The 17,923-nt window shown below is 46.9% G+C and overlaps 1 protein-coding gene across 2 annotated transcripts in view; it reads right to left on the bottom strand.

The window, feature by feature from the left end:
* Positions 1–3,686, bottom strand: part of TTLL12 (Tubulin tyrosine ligase-like 12) — a 363,841-nt gene extending 360,155 nt beyond the window's left edge. For both annotated transcript variants that reach the window (XM_050168995.3, XM_055065384.2), the window contains exons 1-2: positions 3,521–3,686; positions 3,361–3,396 (exon numbers count right to left, since the gene is read on the bottom strand). In XM_050168995.3, the coding sequence (XP_050024952.2) occupies positions 3,361–3,396; positions 3,521–3,643 (159 nt within the window). In that variant the 5' untranslated portion in view covers positions 3,644–3,686. The remainder of the gene's footprint in view (positions 1–3,360; positions 3,397–3,520) is intronic.
* Between the last annotated feature and the right edge of the window lie 14,237 nt (positions 3,687–17,923).

Below are 17,923 nucleotides of genomic sequence, written 5' to 3'. Positions count from 1 at the left end.
TCGAAATTAATTCAGAGCTATCGCAAGACAACCAGGCCGCACTGTGCGAGCTTTTGCTTGAATTCAGAGCATGTTTCACAAGTTTGTCTAAGATACGCCAGGCTTCAATCGCAAAGGGCAGGATCATCACATGCGACAGCGCATGCCTGATACGCCAGCAGCCCTACCGCGTGTCGGCGAAAGAATGCAAAGCGACTCGCACATAAGTAAAAGAGATGCTTGAAGACGGCATTATCGAACCTTCCAAGAGCTCATGGTCATCTCCGGTCATTCTTGTAAAAAAGAAAGACAGAACGCTATGCTTCTGCATCGACTACTGGAAGCAAAAATTGGAAAATACGGCGGCAATGGTAAACACCGAGCCCAACCTGGCTAAGCCACGCATAGCTACACGTGGGAGGGTCGAACCCTCATGTGCTCAGCTATGTAGTGTCGCAACACACCAAACGCCTGCTCACGCAGATGCCCCTGCGGGGTAACAATTTCCGGGCCAGGGGCACACTCGTGTTTCAGAGAATGAATGACGTTAGGTATGTCATTTTCAGTGCATGATAATGTGCAGCACACTCCCGTCATATATATACATAATCAGATCTAAGGAAAAGTTGGCTAGATAAGTGCCCGCAGCTGCCTAATGATACCCATACATCGTTTGCATGGGATGTCACCTCCGTTGTACATAAAAGCTAAACCGCATGAGAGCAATTTTGTGTGCGACGACGCATGACGGCTTTGAGTGATGAAACAGGCCGTCGCTTGAACAGATTGCTTGGTCTTGTCGCTCGATTGCTCAATTCTGGAAATACAGAATTCGTCGCTCATCGCATGGGATTGCTATGAGCGACTAGCTAATAGTGCAAAGCCGGAACTCAATGTACATGACTCAAGTACTACAGACTGTCACACGGAGCGAACAAAAGATTGAATTTTTATATGTGCAAGAATAAGAACTTACTCCAAGACCTTCAGAAATATATTATTCTGCTTTTTACAGTAAAACACATCAACTTAAATTAATAAAGCCAGTTTTGACACGCATTTGCTACCCTCCTACCAGTAACATCGGGGAGACGTCGCTCGTCTTTGTTTGCATGGATTAAGAGTTGTAGGTGACGAGCAATCGCGACATCCATCTCCATCGCATCAGTTGTCGCATGCAAGATCGCTTGCATGGGGTTTATACTTAATTGCTAGGTACCACGCTTGTATTGGTGCATGTTTTCTTCACGCTTCGACACATACATGCCACACAGTTGCAGTCTTAGCAGCTGCGCGATGGCATAAGTTAGAAATACTAAATTTTTTTTCTTTATGCATGGACAGGCTTGTGGAGCTAGTGTGGGCTCACTAAAGAAAAAGGCGAAATGTGCGATCGTATGGACCCATGCAAACTAATTGTTGGTGCAGATGCAACTCCAGACCCAGAGGTGCTGCCAGCCACAATGTACGTGGATATGATTATAATTACAAAGTGCTGTCTGTAATTGCTGGTGTAATTAACTGGCGCTGTCTGCAAATTGTTGTATGTTCACAATTGCTTTTGGGCAGGAACGGAACAGTGAAGCACCTGCCAGCAGGTCTCACCACATTCTCAGCAGGATGAGTAAATCAAACCATTTTCGTTCCTTTGCATGCGATAGTGAAATGTTATTTGCCTCATTATTCAAGCTTTTCTGTTCCCCCATGGATTCCTTGTAGCACAGGTTTAACCACGCGTGCAAACTTTTTTTTTTGCCTGCGAGTGTGCATCTGTGGGAAACAAGTTTTAAATCATGTGTTTGCTGCTTTCCATCAGGATGAATATTTTGTGTTGTGAAGCACAAGCAGCCCCACAACATTTAGGCGTGCAGCGAATATTCCATGCGTATACTATGTGTACCGTGTGTAACGGCACGACTGCCGTTACTGGACATAAACCAGTTAGGTCCATATTAGCTTTGGTTTAATATCTCAATGTGTTCAGCAGAGCGGGAAAATGGGCAAATTAGTGTACATCCTTGGTTGGTGGTAGTGCAAGAACTAAAATGAGATAACAAGGCACTTGCACCGTGTTTGTCGCCTTTCGTTCTTTGTCTTCATGCCTTCCACTGCCACCAACCATGAGTCCATTTCTTAAATATGGAAAGAATTGGAAATATGGAAAGAATTAATACGTCTTCTAGAAATTATTCCAATTTATCCAAAATAGCCACAGGCACTTTTTTCCAACAGCATTGCACGATTGTACTCCCGTTATCACTTTTGGTAAACGCTGATTACCTATATATGTCTGGTTCTGCATAGTTTGGCTTCTTGGCAATGTTACTTCTTGAGCAGCAGTAAAAATTGTGCGGATCAGCATGTTGTGAGCAGGAACATGGATCAACCAAGTGCAAGTAGCTATGTACAACCAGTTACCAGGCACTGGCAGACATGCTCACAGAACGGACTAGAAGTAACATGTGTGAAAACTATGTATAAAGAACTTTAGGTGTGATGAGTCTATGCCCCCTGATGCTGCTAAAGTCAACGGTGACACAAATGCACTAGCACTACAAGCATGGCTGACAGCTACAGCTGTGTGGCTCCGAAATTATTTTGCATTGTGAATACAGTTATGCAAGTCTGTCTGGCCATGCAATAGAAAGTATTAGACCATGGCTCACATGCAGATGTTAACAGATCACAATCAGTGCAAAGTGCAACCAGCAGTGCTTGTGGTGTACATGTGTATTAATGTACTCGCTATCTTCAGGTCATTGAATCTATTATAACTGTGAACTAACTGAAACATCAGTACTACTGAAACCAGTGCCGTATTCAGCAGCATCTAAATACTAAGAGATGCAATAATCTTCCGCTCTGGTCGCAGTCACTTCGTGACATCAAAATACTGGGCGTCGCGAGAATGACCTCATGCACTCGCAAAAGCAGGTACCAGTCACCTGACATTGCGCTGTGTTCAGTATGGTTGCGAACTACTTTCTGATGATTTCGACACTGTGGTGAATTCACGGACATGAGCGTGCACGACTGATCTTTTGAGCCGTTCCACAATATACAAGACGCGCCCGTGTGCCTGCATTTCTCGTTAACTTGAATCGTTGCGAAAAAAAGAGATCGTGCCTGTCTTAATGATTTCATACCACAGTTATTTTAGCGCACGATGCCTAGAAAGCGGTGTTTGTCACTTCACACTGCATTGCTTTCCTGCTGAAGAAACACAAGACGCCTGATAAAATTGACAAAGTTCCGATGAACTGCACACTGCCACAGATGACACCTAAAACATAAGATCGCGCGTATGAAAGCTCGTATAAAAACCCAGTCGCACACTCATCGCAGGAATTCTAAAAGCAAACGCACGATCAATTAACATACCTGCACAATCTGAAACGTCTCGCCAGCGTCGAAGACCTGCGAAACAGGAAAACACGCACACGCGTGGTGCGCAACATTTTATAAACTGATCCGCGCAACGAGCAAACAGCGGAGCGCGGGGAAAGAACAAGAATACTTTAAAAAGCCACATTTGACTCACACTTTCTTGAAGCTTCCAGTGTAAGGTCGGCCAGAAATGCTGCGGTATTCCTGATGTCTCTAGCTGATTTCGATGGCCCAGCACAAACTTTTGAAACTCATCGACGCAGTTTCTCGATAGCATGGTCACGATGGTCGCACAACGTGCTTCGCGAGGCGTGCGTTTAAAATGTACAAAAATCCCTCACGTGACTTGATGTGGACTTGATCCTAGGTACCTAGGGACGGGATCATTTAGGGATTTTTGAGAAGGCGCATGGCGCCGAGCGACGCCGTGGCATCTTTCTGTGGTGGCATCACGACCTACTGTATAAAGGGCGACCTGCGTGTGCGGCGCTTCGCCTGCGCCGCCGATTTGCTTTTGCTTGTGTTTTTTTTTAGTTTTCCAAACCGCCGCCGCGAATAGTGGCGCTAGTGCTCACCCCCACCTTGTGGCCGGCCGCACGCTTTGGCAGCAAGCATTTTCAGCGACAGCACGGAGGGATCCAAACGTACGTGCGCGAAACAGTCGATTAGCTGAGCGCTTGGTGATCTGTGTTCTTGATTACCATATTCTATTTCAGTGACACTGTGATTCTCAGCCCCGTGGGCGCGGGCTTTCGAGTTTGCGGCTTCACATATGATGGTTTACTGCTGCGTGCCGTTGTGCGAGTCAAGCGGCCGAACAGCACGAGGAATTTCCTTTCACGTGTTCCCCGTGACCGACGTTAGGAACAGATGGTTGAAAAACATCTCTCGGCAAGGCTGGTCAACAGCCTGGTGGTCAGCCGGGTCACATACTCCCTGCCGTACCATGTAACCATCAAAGCCGAAAGAGAACAAGCCGAAGCAATCCTTCGGAAGGTATACAAAACAGCCCTTCATCTCCCAAGAAACACATCCAATGACAAGCTGATGCAACTGGGAATCAGCAACACGTTTGAAGAACTAAAAGAATGCCAGCTCAAGGCACAAGCGCGAAGGCTCAGTAACACAACAACAGGAAGGGCGCTCCTGACAAAGTTGGGTTGGGAAATAGAAAAACCGCAAAGTAGTAGGGCAATAATACCGGACCTGCTAAGGAAGAAACTACGTATACAACCTGTCCCCCGCAATATGGACCCCAATCTCCATACCAGCAGGCGACAGGCTAGGGCAGAATTCTACGAAAGAACGATGGGCAGAGAGACAACACAGTCTACACAGATGCTTCCCTCTATCCAAAAGGACACAGGAAACACGCAGTAGCGGTAGTAGCTAATAATCAAAGCAAACTAATTACGAGTCTCACGGTAGCGGTATCAGACATAACCGAAGCAGAGGAAATAGCTGTTGCACTGGCAGCAGAGGAAGGATACAGGATAGGAAAATCCCTCAACATCCTAACAGACTCACAAGAGGCGTGCCGAAACTATATCAGGGGTAGAATAAGCAGCACGGCACTCAAGATCCTTAGTAGAGCACCGCTCTATGAAGGACAACCTACACACAACATAATCTGGATACCAAGCCACGCAGGGATTCAGGGCAATGAAGGGGCGGACAGCTTAGCTCGAGGCTTCACCATCCGAGCGGACACCTCAGTCCCCCCGGGAGAGCCTCAGATTACTTGCGGGGACAGTTATTCAGAGCTGCTAAACCTATATAGGGGGCGAAGATTCCAATACCCCCCACCACACAAAGCGTTGACGAAGGAGGAAGCCGCAGGATGGCGTAGACTGCAGACGGGTTCCTTTCCAAATCTTTACATACTAAGCACGATGTTCCCCACACAATATTGCGCCGTATGCCCGTGGTGCGGAGCAAGGCCAACACTATATCACATCACATGGGAATGCGAGAGAAGCAAGACATTCCACAAACATACAACACCAAGTGCGGAGCAATGGGAGAGCCGGCTCACCAGCTGCGAGCTAGGGGTCCAAAGGGCCCTCATAGCACACACAAGCGAGGTGGCCCGACTCAGTGGTGCCCTGGACTAGGGGCCCACCCAAGGCTGAAGAGGACCTAAAGTTTTCAAGAATGAAGACTTCGTCCTCAACTCGCTAATATCTTAAAGAACCAATAAAGTTTTCCATTCCATTCCATTCTCGGCAAGGCGAAGGTAAGTTACTATGCTGCACTTAGCTTTGAAACGTGCTTTTAATGTGCATTTCGAGCGACGGCTCGAAATTTCGGCGGCCACGCCTTCAAAGTAGTTTCAGATTTCATTGCACTGCACAGCGAAGATACCAAATATCTGGGGTCGAGTGCCTCTCGCATGTGTCGCCGCGCCTTTTTCTAGCCGCACCCTGTCTATAATGTGAAATGCTGAGTTTACTGCAGCTCCTCTGCGAATTTTTACCGTCATCGCCGTATTCCTGAAGGCAGGGCCGGAGCGTTTCGGGCGTTGCTGTGGGGGTGAGCTTTGGCGGCATCTACCGGCGCGCTTGGTCCCTACTCAATGATCACGTGGTATTTCTTCGGCCGCGCGCTCCCGTAGGCGACCACGGGATGCGCAGGTCGCCCTTTATACAGTAGGTCGTGGGTGGCATGTTCGTTCACGGTAGTTTGTTGTTGTTTCTTTATTCTATGGTAGAGATGGGTAAAACGGCTCACTTCAGTGAGCGGCTCAGAAGTTCACCATAGAGAAAGAAATTCACTATTAGTTCACGGCGTGATCTGACCGCGCGTTGTTCAACGTTGCTTATGTGATTGTGCTTGCGTAGCTTGTGTGTTGGTTGTAGGTTTTGTTTTACTTGGCGGAAAGCCGTGAGTAGTGGTGGTGCGTCAGTGCGGCTTTGGCCTCGGTGAGCTCTGGCAGTACAGAATCTCCGTTGTGCACTGCGTTGTCCTCGACACGAAGTGGCCTAGCGCATCGGCAGCGTTTCAGCGAACCGCGATGTGGCGTCGCCGTGTCCGCCTTTGCTTAACGGACATCGAGGGTTGTGATGCTAGCTACAAGTCATGTAAAGGCCGTGTCTGCTGTGACCGGGGCACAGCAGACGAAAGGTGCCCGAAATGTCTACTAGCGTCCTCGATCACCCGCACCGGTGCGCACCGGGGGGCGCGGGGCTGCTAATCACAGCTGCTAATCGGCTGCTAATCACAGCTGATGCTTTGTGCTGTGGTCACATGACAGATATGTTCACTTGACAAAAAAGAACAAAAACAAATTTCTAACTGGTTTATACACGATTTAAGAAAAATCTCTTTGCCTGGTTTCGGAAAGCAGGCAAAAAAGAACAGTTTTCCATGAAGTCTATCAGAGCAGGATAAAGGTTTAACAGATTAGGAATTTGCCAATTTAACAGTTGTGTCCCGTAATTCGTCCTGCATTTAAACTTGATGAAGTTGGTTCTCCTAAACTCGTAGTGGGATTCATGTTTGGTATACCTCAAAGAGAAGAGTTGTGAATCAATTTTGAAATCTGAATATGCAAGCTCTGATAGTCGCAGTTTGTATAGTGATTCAATGTCCAGGATGCGATTCTGCGAAAAATATACAGATGTTGATTCACGTTGTGGTAAATTTCCAATAAAGCGCACACTTTTTTTCTGTAATCGATGGAGGCTTTCCATGTTGGACCTAGTAGTGGTGCCCCAGACAAGCAGGCAGTAATGCAGTCGCGAATGAACGGTATTAAAATACAGTTGACGTCGTATATAACGAGGCAACAATAAGCGAAACTTATTAAGCATACCAATATAGTGTGCAATATTACGCTTAATATAGTGAATATGGCAAGACCAACGAAGGTTTTCATGAAACTGAACACCTAAAAATTTAATTTGTGCTACCTTCTTTAGCGGTCACGACTCGAATGCCACATCATTATTAATATAAACAGGTCTGTTAACAGGGGTAAAAACAATGTACTTAGTTTTGTCAACATTTAATGAGAGTTCATTTGTAACAAGCCAGTCAGATAGATTCTTAAGCCATAAGTTTACATGCGGAATTAAGGAACCTAGATTTCCACCAGAAAAAAATACACTTGTGTCGTCAGCGTAAAGGATAATAGAAGGGGTTTGTGGGATAGATATCATGTCATTGTTGTATAAAAGAAACAGAGTAGGTCCTAGGATTGACCCCTGAGGAACCCCAAATTTTATTAGCTCAGAATTAGACGTAGCATTATTAATAACAACATACCGGGAACGACCGGAAAGGTAGTTCTGCAATAACTTAAGTGAAGTGCCTCGTATTCCAAAATACGGTAGTTTGCTAAGAAGTATATTATGTTTAATAGAATCAAACGCTTTGCTGAAATCTAGAAAAACACCTAATGTGTACATTTGATTTTCTATGTTGTTAATAAGTTTATCCTTAATACTGAGCAATGCAGATTCAGTTGATTTCTTCCTCTGAAATCCGTACTGGCTGGGAGAGATTAACTTGTGTTTGTTAAGATAGGTAGTAATCCGTGTATTAATCACTTTTTCTACTATATTGGAAAACAACAGTAGAACTGATATAGGTCTATAATTACCAATTATATTGGCAGCACCGCCTTTGAACAAAACAGCAACTCTTGCCATCTTCATTTTTTCGGGAAAAATACCTGTTGTCAAGATTAGATTTGTTATATGACAAAGTAGATTAACTATTAGGTCAGCAATTGCTTTAATTCGTGCTACCTTTATGCCATCAAAACCGCAAGGGCTCCTTGTTCACTGAGTTGGACAGGAAATCGTCGTCACTTATGTAGCCAGCACGTGACGTAACAAACATGCGTAAATGGCAGGCATAGTCCGTGGTGTCTGGTTAATCGTAGCTGGCGTTGATTGAATGATTAGCGATTCTAGCAGCCGCCGGGATGACACGTTCTTTTCTTTGGCAACAACAGTGGTATTGTCCCAGTCAATCTTGTGACTATGTTCCTGCGCATGCTCGGCAAATAATAGTCGTGTGACTATTATTTCTTAGATCACATTTCTTTTTTTTTTTTCGTTTCCATGCCTGATCAGACGAACTTTCGTCGAACCCTTGATTATGTAGCCAGAGGCAGTGGCACTGGTTGTGTCCTGTTTGAGATGAATGGTCCTTTTGTCCGTCTCTATCCACTATGACCTGGGCTTATCTCCTGGCTGCTGAAGTGTGCCTGCATTTTCCAGGTCAACTACTCGGACATTAATGTCTGGATACAAATTGGGTAGATCTTGCATGCCATGCCCAACATCAGAGTGAGTTTTCTGTTTCTGCCAGCACTTTTGCTCATGCACTTTCATTTTCCTCCGGTCCGGGAGTTGTGGAAAGAAGCTGTCTGCAGTAGCTGGAAGTGTAGTCCTAAGCCTTCGGCTCGTAAGCATTTGCACTAACGAGGAGATATTTTTCAGAAGGCTCAGTCTATAATCGTGTCTTGTAGGCATCACCTGACGTCTCAAGGGAGTTCTTGGATAAGTTTACAGTGGCTTCTGTGAGATCACTGCGGTGTCGGTAGTGTGGACTGCATGCCATTTGTTGGAATTCTTATGAATTCTGCGAACAGCGAGCTGCGCCCTTTTGCAAGCTACAGTTTGTTGTGGTTCACGGCCACTACACTATTGCACGCCTTGTGAAAACAATGAGGCATTGAGTCACAACCACAGGTCCTGTCAAACTAGCCAGAACTAGCTCAGGATACCCTTACTAGTATTTTGTTATGATGAGCCATCGCACCCCTCCAATAGAAGATATGTCCATGGTGAACTTCTGTAACAGCTTTTCTCAGAATCCCAGTTGCAGGAGTGTCACCCTTCTCTTAGCCCTGTGGTGCTAGCATGCATGACATGACTTGAAGACATTTGCTGTTTGTATGTATTTATGATGCAGTACTTTGCCGTCTTGCTAGGCATTTATTGATTCCGAAGTGGCCTTCAAGTGAGAAGTGCTGGGTGGGTAAGCTCCTGTAGCTTCTTGGGCGCGATGGTTTGGTTGCCACAATATCAACACGTCTTGGACTACATCGTCCTTGTGAAGCCAGAATTGTTTCAGACTTTGCAACACCTTGGCCAGCTCTTTCAAGTGAAGATGCGAAGTTGGCAGCAGCATTAATCTAGTACTTGTTCTTTCTTCAGTTCTTGTAAAGAAGGTGGGAAGAGGCAGCATGCATAGCCTTCAATCTTGGTAGGCCCTTCTGGTGCCTGTTATTCTCCTTCACATGAGAACTTGACAGTGTATTAGCTGCGGAAAAGTCTTTGCCTAAGATGTACATTATGCCTCATAATGTATCAATCATGCGTGCATTTTATGATTTGGGAAACAGATTGTTGCCCCATTTATAGAATTTATCTCAAGCTTGCAAGAAAGAAAGCACTTCTTTCTATATCTAGGCATAGCCAGGCATTCTGTCTCTGCAAAATATCTTGAGGCGTATCTAGTAACATGTTGCTTATCGTCTTGCTTTTGGCTGAGCACTGCAACTAGACCACAACACAAAGCATCAGCTGTGATTAGCAGCTGGTTTCTCATTTTGAGGAGCGCCAGCCAAGCACTGGATCTGAAAAAAGTATTTCTTTCCATTTTGAGAATTCTTGAACCTGTGTGGGTTCCAGATAAACCATGCTTTGAAAACAGCATGCTGGACAATGGGTGTAGTGTTTGTCATGTTAGGAGCGAATAAACCTAGATAGGTGGTCATGCCCATTAGCAGCTGTAGTTCTGGAGGATGGTCTTGGCATGTCTGTGACAGCTTTGAGCTTGTTTTTGTTCATGATATGCCCCAAGTAGGATATTATTGTGATGCCAAACCTACATTTCTCTTTGTTGATGGCAGCTATTGCACAGTGGGTGCCCTCAAATGTACTGCAGAGTTTGTTGTGTTGCTGTTTAGTTGAGCATGAACTGATAACCTCGACCATATGACAAGCAACACATGTAAGTTCTGGATGAATATCATTCATATACCATTGTATTTGATCTGGGGCACGCCAGATACCAAATCGCATGAGCAGTTAAAGTGAAACCAATGGAATGGTGCTGTAAAGGTGGTCAAGAACTTTCCGTCATTTCTCAGGTATTTGCCAAAACCCTGAATTTGGGCATCAATTTTTCATACACCAAGCTGTGACTCGTAGTATCTGAAGGGTATGCTCTACTGCAGGAATTGGATATGATGCTCATAGAACATGCTTGTTCAGTTTTTGTGTAATCCATAAAAGTGTGGAGTGCTCCTCATGGCTTCGTCACCACTACCATAAGCGTGCACCAAGGAGTTGGCTCTGTCATAGCTGTCGTAAAACCAATCTTAAACCTGGAGAAGTTTGGCTTTCGTCTTCTATAAAAATAGCCATACAAAACAGTGAAATATTAGTTCAAAGGACGCAGGCTTGAGTTTCAACATTGTCATGCAAGCTGCGCAAAGTATTTGAGGATGCGGCTTTGAATCTCCTTAACCATTAACATTCTCAATCTGTAAGCGCTCGACTTCACCTTCACAATCACCTCTGTGACTTCTGACTGTGTATTTGCCAAATTTATTTGGAAATAGCAGCATTCTGCCTGATGCACGAGATGGAACTTGATGTTGTGCTAGTCGCCTTACACAGTGACCACAGTAACTTGGAGATCACCACCTTCTTGAAATGTCACGAACCACATTGTTTTCAGGTTGATACAAGAAATCGTGTCTAATAATCATCTCTGATAAAAAGAAATAACTGATGCCCGTGGCAAGGTGCCATTCAAGTGGTTGAGTTCCTCCGGGAGGTAGGGGGTGATACGAGTGAGAACCCTCAAAAGCCGATTATGGCCTTAGCCAAGCAGCCCCAGGTGACATAGTAAAGCTTTTTGGGCACGATGTCATTAGGCACCACCCTATGTAATTTATTTGCTTCCACAACCCCTGCATGGCTCACGAGTGTCTGGTGGTAAATTTCTGAAGCCACATCAACCTCAATGTAGCATTTCTAGTTCCGAACACTTCAATCTGCATGCCACTATGTATGGCAGGTGTTACTGGGAAGGAGACTGACGAACAGCTACACATAGATAAAAACTCTCTAAAGGCTGTTATTGTGAAAACACTGCCCAACATCAACACACGCTATATGATACAAGAATGTTGCTACTATGAAAGATTAATTTAGTCAGTAATTGAAGATGAAGATGGTTTTACTCAATAGCCTTATAAAAAATGGTAAAAGAAAGCTAATAAATTTGGAACTCATGTTTCAAATCTTGTCTGGAAAAAAAATCATTGTCTTCAAATATCTCACGCAGCTGCTAATCCTGTTCTACTTCATCACCTTCAGGTATGCTAGAGAAGTCTTTCTCGTCATTGGGCTCCAAAATGTAGTTGAGCAAAAGGAGTAGACCTAGGTGGCTGACAGGATGGCTCTTATTTAAGTGTGGTGCATAGAAGAAAAAAGCATGCAAACATCTTCAACACTAATGAGCATTAACTGTTAGGGATGAAACATGAAAAACCCCAAGGAAAACATTTAGGTTTGGTGGAAATGTAGAAAATACACAGAGACTAAAGACTGTGAAGGAAAACGAAAAATGTTTGTGTAAGCTTCTTCAGCAGTGCGTTTTTTGCCTGTAGACAACACCAGGTAGAACTTGGAAAGCGACCTTCACCCTGAGTTGACGTCAATTCTGCGTGCAATTGGTGCATATTGACACAAAGATGTGGGGCTCCCGCACCGCAGAACAGCGCGCGCAAAGGTCGGCGCTATGAAACACAAGTGCGTAAGCTGCACGCTCTTGTTCTGGCCGCCTATTAAATAGAAGCGTATATTTTGCAAGACTCCGTCTCCAGTCTGCGTTACATTTTTCTGGTGGAGGTGCGGGGTACGTGCTCCCACTCCCAGATCGAACACCGTCTACAAACCCAGTACGAAGTCCGGTCAAGCTGACTACTGTGCAGGTACGGACAAGCTGCCGACTTCAAGGACTGCCGCCTGAGCATGAGCCTCTACGTAGTCAAGTAAGAAGGACGAATACATCGGTTCCATCTTCCTCGACCGCGCCGACCGAGGTCGTCCTCAACCAGCCACGAATCCCCACGTCCTTCCATGGGGACACCTTTGAGGATGTAGAGGACTGGCTCGATCACTTTGAGCGTGTTGCAGAATTCAACGGCTGGACTCCAGAGCGCAAGCTACGGAACGGCTACTTTGCCCTCGAGGACTATGTGTGGACATGGTTTGAGAATCGTGAGGCGGGGCCCTATCGACATGGGACGAATTCTGACAACAGCTAATCGGCACATACGCCAGCTTCGATCACAAGGAGCGAGCTGAATCTGCAATTCAGGCGAGAGTACAGAGGCCGAATGAAAGCGTCGCAATGTTTCTCGAAGATATATGCCGACTTTTCCGACGCCCGGATCTATCCATGCCGGAAGAAAAAAAGCTCAGGAACTTGATGCGCAGTGTCAAGCAAGAGTTATTCGGTGCCCTAATATGCAACCCACCAAAGACTGTTGCAGAGTTTCTTGGGGAAGCCGTATCAATGGAAAAGGCACTGCAGCAGCGAACAAGGCAGAACCGCGACGTGACGACCCTATCGCGTGACTCTCTCGCTATACCCCTGGACAATACCGACGCCTTGCGGGAGCTCATTAGGTTTATCGTTCGAGAGTAGCTTCAAAATCTTCAGGTGGCTCCAGCATCGGTACAGCGGCTCGATCTGGCTGAGGTCGTCCGGGAGGAAATCAGGCAGTCAGTCGAAGTCCCAGAGTGAAGCGAGACACCACAGCACGAGGTACGGCAGCCACAACCTTGCATGTCGTATGCGGAAGCAACGTGAAGTTCGTATTTTTCGCGATGTGAGCGACGTCCCGGACTTTCATGGTGTGCACGCCATTGAACAAGCAACTGGCGACTTCAGGCCTCGCCGCACGCCATTCATGGCTGAAACACGACCACCCCGCAACAGCGACGTATGGCGCACCGCAGACCGGAGGCCCTTGTGTTTTTATTGCGATGAAGCTGATCACCTCTACAGGGCGTGTCCTTACCGTCGAGCTGGGCTCCTTGGGTTATCACTGAATGCACTGTGCCCGCGCAATGGTGAAGGCCCCCTGGAGTTTGAAGCATACCTCGCAGAGGCCAGGACCTTGTTTGCTCCACGATTCCTTAAACCCCGGTCACCGTCACCCGCCCGAAACCGGTCTTCCAGCCCCCTCTTCACACCGAGAGCAACGAGGCGTCGCTCACCCAGCCCTGCCTCCCAGGAAAACTGAGTCCAGCGACCTGCGCAGGTGAGGTTGCTGACGTTGCGAACGCTGAAGATCCTCTACTACGACGACCGCGATATGACGTAATTGAGATGCAGAGAAAGCAGTGTAGTTCCGTGTCAGTATCCTGCGACGTACGAGTTACCATAGATGACCACGAAGTCACGGCGTTAATCGACATGGGTGCAGACACGTCTGTTATGAGCCAGAATCTCGTGTGTATGCTGAACAAAGTTTCGACGCAATGGACCGGAACTCGGATTCGTACTGCAGGAGGGCATCTCATAACTCCAATGGGTCGGTGCACGGCACGAGTCAACATTCAGGGCTTCACGTACATCGGCGACTTCGTCATTCTTCCTGAATGTTCAAAGGACCTTATACTCAGCATGGATTTCCTTGAGGCGAACAGTGCCATCATCGACCTGCAAGAGTCTAGAGTCAGCTTCACTACTACACAAGCCATGACAACGTAATGACAACGACCGTGGCATCGCGCTTTTCGTAACTGACGATCACATCACGTTGCCACCCAAGAGTAGCGTGCTTACCCTTGTCCGATGCGACATGGAGGACGCCGCCGAAGGAATTGCTGAGGCAAACATGCCCCTGCTTCTTGAGCGCCACATTTGTATAGCCAGAGGGCTTCTTCAGGTGCGAAACAAATGTTCAGTCATTTTGCTAACAAACTTTAGCAACAAGTATCGGCATGTACCGCGAGGAACGAAATGGCTGAACTGAGCTCATTTCCTCATGAAATCACTAACGTTACTGACATTGCCACATTGGAAACCGCATCGTCTCAGCAATCTGGGTTACCCAGCCTAAAAGAACGGATTCACTTTAACGCCACTCTGCCAGACCATCAGAAAGACCGTCTACTGAGTCTTGTGAATGAATTTGCGGACTGTTTTTCAACGTCATCCAAAGTGCGGCGCACGTCCATCACAAAGCACCACATTATTACGGACGAATCTGCACGTCCTGTCTGTCAGCATCCTTACAGAGGGTCTCCAGTGGAAAGGGAAGCGATCAAGCATCAGGTGAAAGAGATGCTCCAAGACGACGTGATCCAGCCATCCACCAGCCCGTGGGCCTCCCCTGCAGTGTTAGTCAGAAAGAAAGACAACACAATACGCTTCTGTGTAGATTACAGAAAGTTGAACCGTGTCACCAAGCGTGATGTTTATTCATTGCCACACATCGACGACGCAATGGATCGTCTACAACATGCCAAGTTTTTTTTCTTTGTTGGATCTTAAATCAGGATATTCGCAAATCGAAGTTGATGAACAGGATCGTGAAAAAACAGCATTTGTGACACCTGATGGGCTTTATGAGTTCAGAGTTCTCCCCTTCGGTCTCTGTTCCGCACCTGCCACCTTTAATACCACCAGCATACCATGCTTGCTGAACTCAAATGGCAAACCTGCCTCGTATACTTGGACGATGTCGTCGTGTTCTCGAGCACGTTTGACGAACATCTCACATGAATCGAGAGTGTCCTCACTGCGATCCGTACTGCCGGCCTCACCATCAAGCCTGAGAAATGGTACTTCAGGTTCCAAGAGCTCAAATTTTTTCGCCATGTCCTTGGTCCTCAAGGCATCCGACCAGACCCCGACAAGTTAGCTGCCGTCGCTGAGTTTTCACCATCCACAGACAAGAAGGCTGTCCAACGCTTCCTTAGTTTGTGCGCATATTATGGGCGCTTTGTCAAGGGCTTCTCGAGAATTGCTGAGCCTCTGACAGGGTTTACATGCAAATATGCGCCTTTCATTTGGGCGGATGAGCAGCAGCAGTCTTTCAATGAATTGCGCGTTTGCAAGAGGCCCCGATACTTGCTCATTTCAACGAAGACGCTGACACTGAAATCCATACTGACTCCAGCAATGCGAGTCTCGGCACTTGTGCAGTGGCAAGCTGGTGCGGAACGCACCGTTGCTTATGCAAGCCGCAGTCTCACCAAGGCTGAGAAAAACTACTCAACTACTGAAAAGGAATGCTTAGCGGTTGTGTGGGCAATTGGCAAATTCTGACCCTACCTGTACGGTAAACCCTTTAACGCTGTCAGCGATCAACCACGCCCTGTGCTGGCTTGCCAACCTCAATAGATCCTTCAGGCAGACTAGCCCATTGGAGCCTGCGCTTACAAGAGTATGATATTACAGTTGTCTACTGATCTGGCAGGAAGCACAGTGACGCTGACTGTTTGTCACGTGCACCACTCCCTACGACCTCATCGGACCCTGACCATGACTTGCCATTTGTCGGCGTTATCGATGCCATAAAGATGGCTGAGCACCAGCGCGCTGACGCTGAGCTGCCGCCGCGGATCGAACACCTCCAAGGAGTTGAAGGTGTTTTACCCCGCTCGCTCATGCGCGGCTTATCATCATACTACTTGCACAACAACGTCCTTTACAGGAAAAACTGCGGAAGCGGCCCCAATACGTACCTCCTTGTCGTGCCATTGGCACTACGCCACGACATTTTGCGAGCCTCCCATGATGAGCCATGTGCGGGACACCTGGGATTCGCCAAGACTTTAGGCAAGGATACGACAGAAGTATTACTGGCCCCGGCTTTATTCCTCTGTGCAACTGTACATGAAGACCTGCCGCGACTGTCAGCGCCGCAAGAAAGCACCAGTTAAACCGACTGGCTTTCTCCATCCTGTGGACCTTCCTCAAGCACCGCTCCAACAAATAGAATGGATCTACTTGGGCCGTTCCCAGTGACCTCTTCGCGCAACAGATGGATAGTCGTCGCTACCGACTACTTAACCCGGTACGCCGAAACTGAAGCTATTCCGCAAGCAAATTCATATGAAGTGGCCAAGTTCTTTGTAGGCCACATCGTCCTACGACATGGTGCACCGTCTGTTCTCATCACCGACCGCGGTACAGCATTTACAGTGGAACTTATGCAGGATGTTCTCCAGCTGACACATAGCTCTCACCACAAGAGCACTGCATATCACCCTCAAACCAATGGATTAACGGAACGTCTGAACAGAACGCTGGCTGATTTGTTCTCCGTGTATGTCGACGTAGAGCACAAGACGTGGGACGCGATCTTACCCTATGTGACTTTCGTGTATAAAACTGCTGTACAGGAGACTACACAGTTTACGCCGTTCGAACTTGTATACGGGCGCCACGTCAGGTCAACACTTGATGCCATGCTGCCACTTGCTGATAATAGCCCTGACACCCTTCGACACATCTAGGGTCGACGCGACATCCATTACAATACCGGCGGCTGCGTGTGGGTCTGGATGCCTGTCCGCCGCCGTGGACTCTCAAAAAAGTTGGTCCGCCGGTATTTTGGTCCCTACAAGGTTACACGCCGCCTCTGTGACATGACCCACGAAGTGGTCCCCTACAGTTCTGACCCCAGTTCACTCTGTCGTCGTCCTCCCGCTGAAGTTGTCCACGTAGTGCGCATGAAACCATACTATGCACATACGTGAATGCCGAGATGCACTTGAGGAGCTCCATTTCTTATGTCGCTGAAATAACTTTTTGACGCGACCGAGACGATCGCTTTTCTCATGGGAGGCAATTGACACAAAGATGTGGGGCTCCTGCACCGCAGGACGGCGCGCGCAAAGGTCGGTGCCACTAAAGACGATGAAGTGCGTAAGCTGCACGCTCTTGTTCTGGCCCACCATTAAAGAGAAGCGTATATTCTGCAAGACTCCGTCTCCAATCTACATTACCATATAGTCCTTGTCGGGTGTACAATTAAACTTTATATTGCATGTTTTACATATTACTCATCTGATGTCTTAGCAGCATAGGTTTTTCCTCTGCCTTTCTTGTAAAAAAATGTTTGGGAAGTGCGCAAGTGCATCTACTTTGATTTTTTTTGTGCATGGCACATGTTCTGTTGGCCTGGAACTGATTCATAATATTAACAGCCGTAGCGTTCAGGGCCTCATGTCGCTGAAAATCCAGCAGTGGTGTTGGCGACCTTTTTCATGAGAAAATTAATCCCAAACCATGCATCCCGATTCATACAGGCCCTCCACGTGGCATATAGGCGTTACTGAACGAATTAAAATTCTCAAAGTAGAATGTGTGAAAAATTTATAAAGTATGACTTGCACACAACCTCGAGACATGATAGCGTTGAATTGTAATTTGAATATGCGAGAAAACATAATTCTGTTGTGCAGAAACTCAAACACAAACCCCTTTTCCAGCTGCCATTTCAGGTCTATCTTAGGAGTGGCACACCCCAGAAAGCTCGCCTTCGTACATAGCATTTGCCACC

This window comes from Dermacentor andersoni, chromosome 10 (assembly GCF_023375885.2).
Source record: "Dermacentor andersoni chromosome 10, qqDerAnde1_hic_scaffold, whole genome shotgun sequence".
NCBI lineage: Eukaryota > Metazoa > Arthropoda > Arachnida > Ixodida > Ixodidae > Dermacentor > Dermacentor andersoni.
The sequence above is the reverse complement of the archived record's forward strand: the minus strand, read 5'-3'. Positions and strand labels throughout refer to the sequence as shown.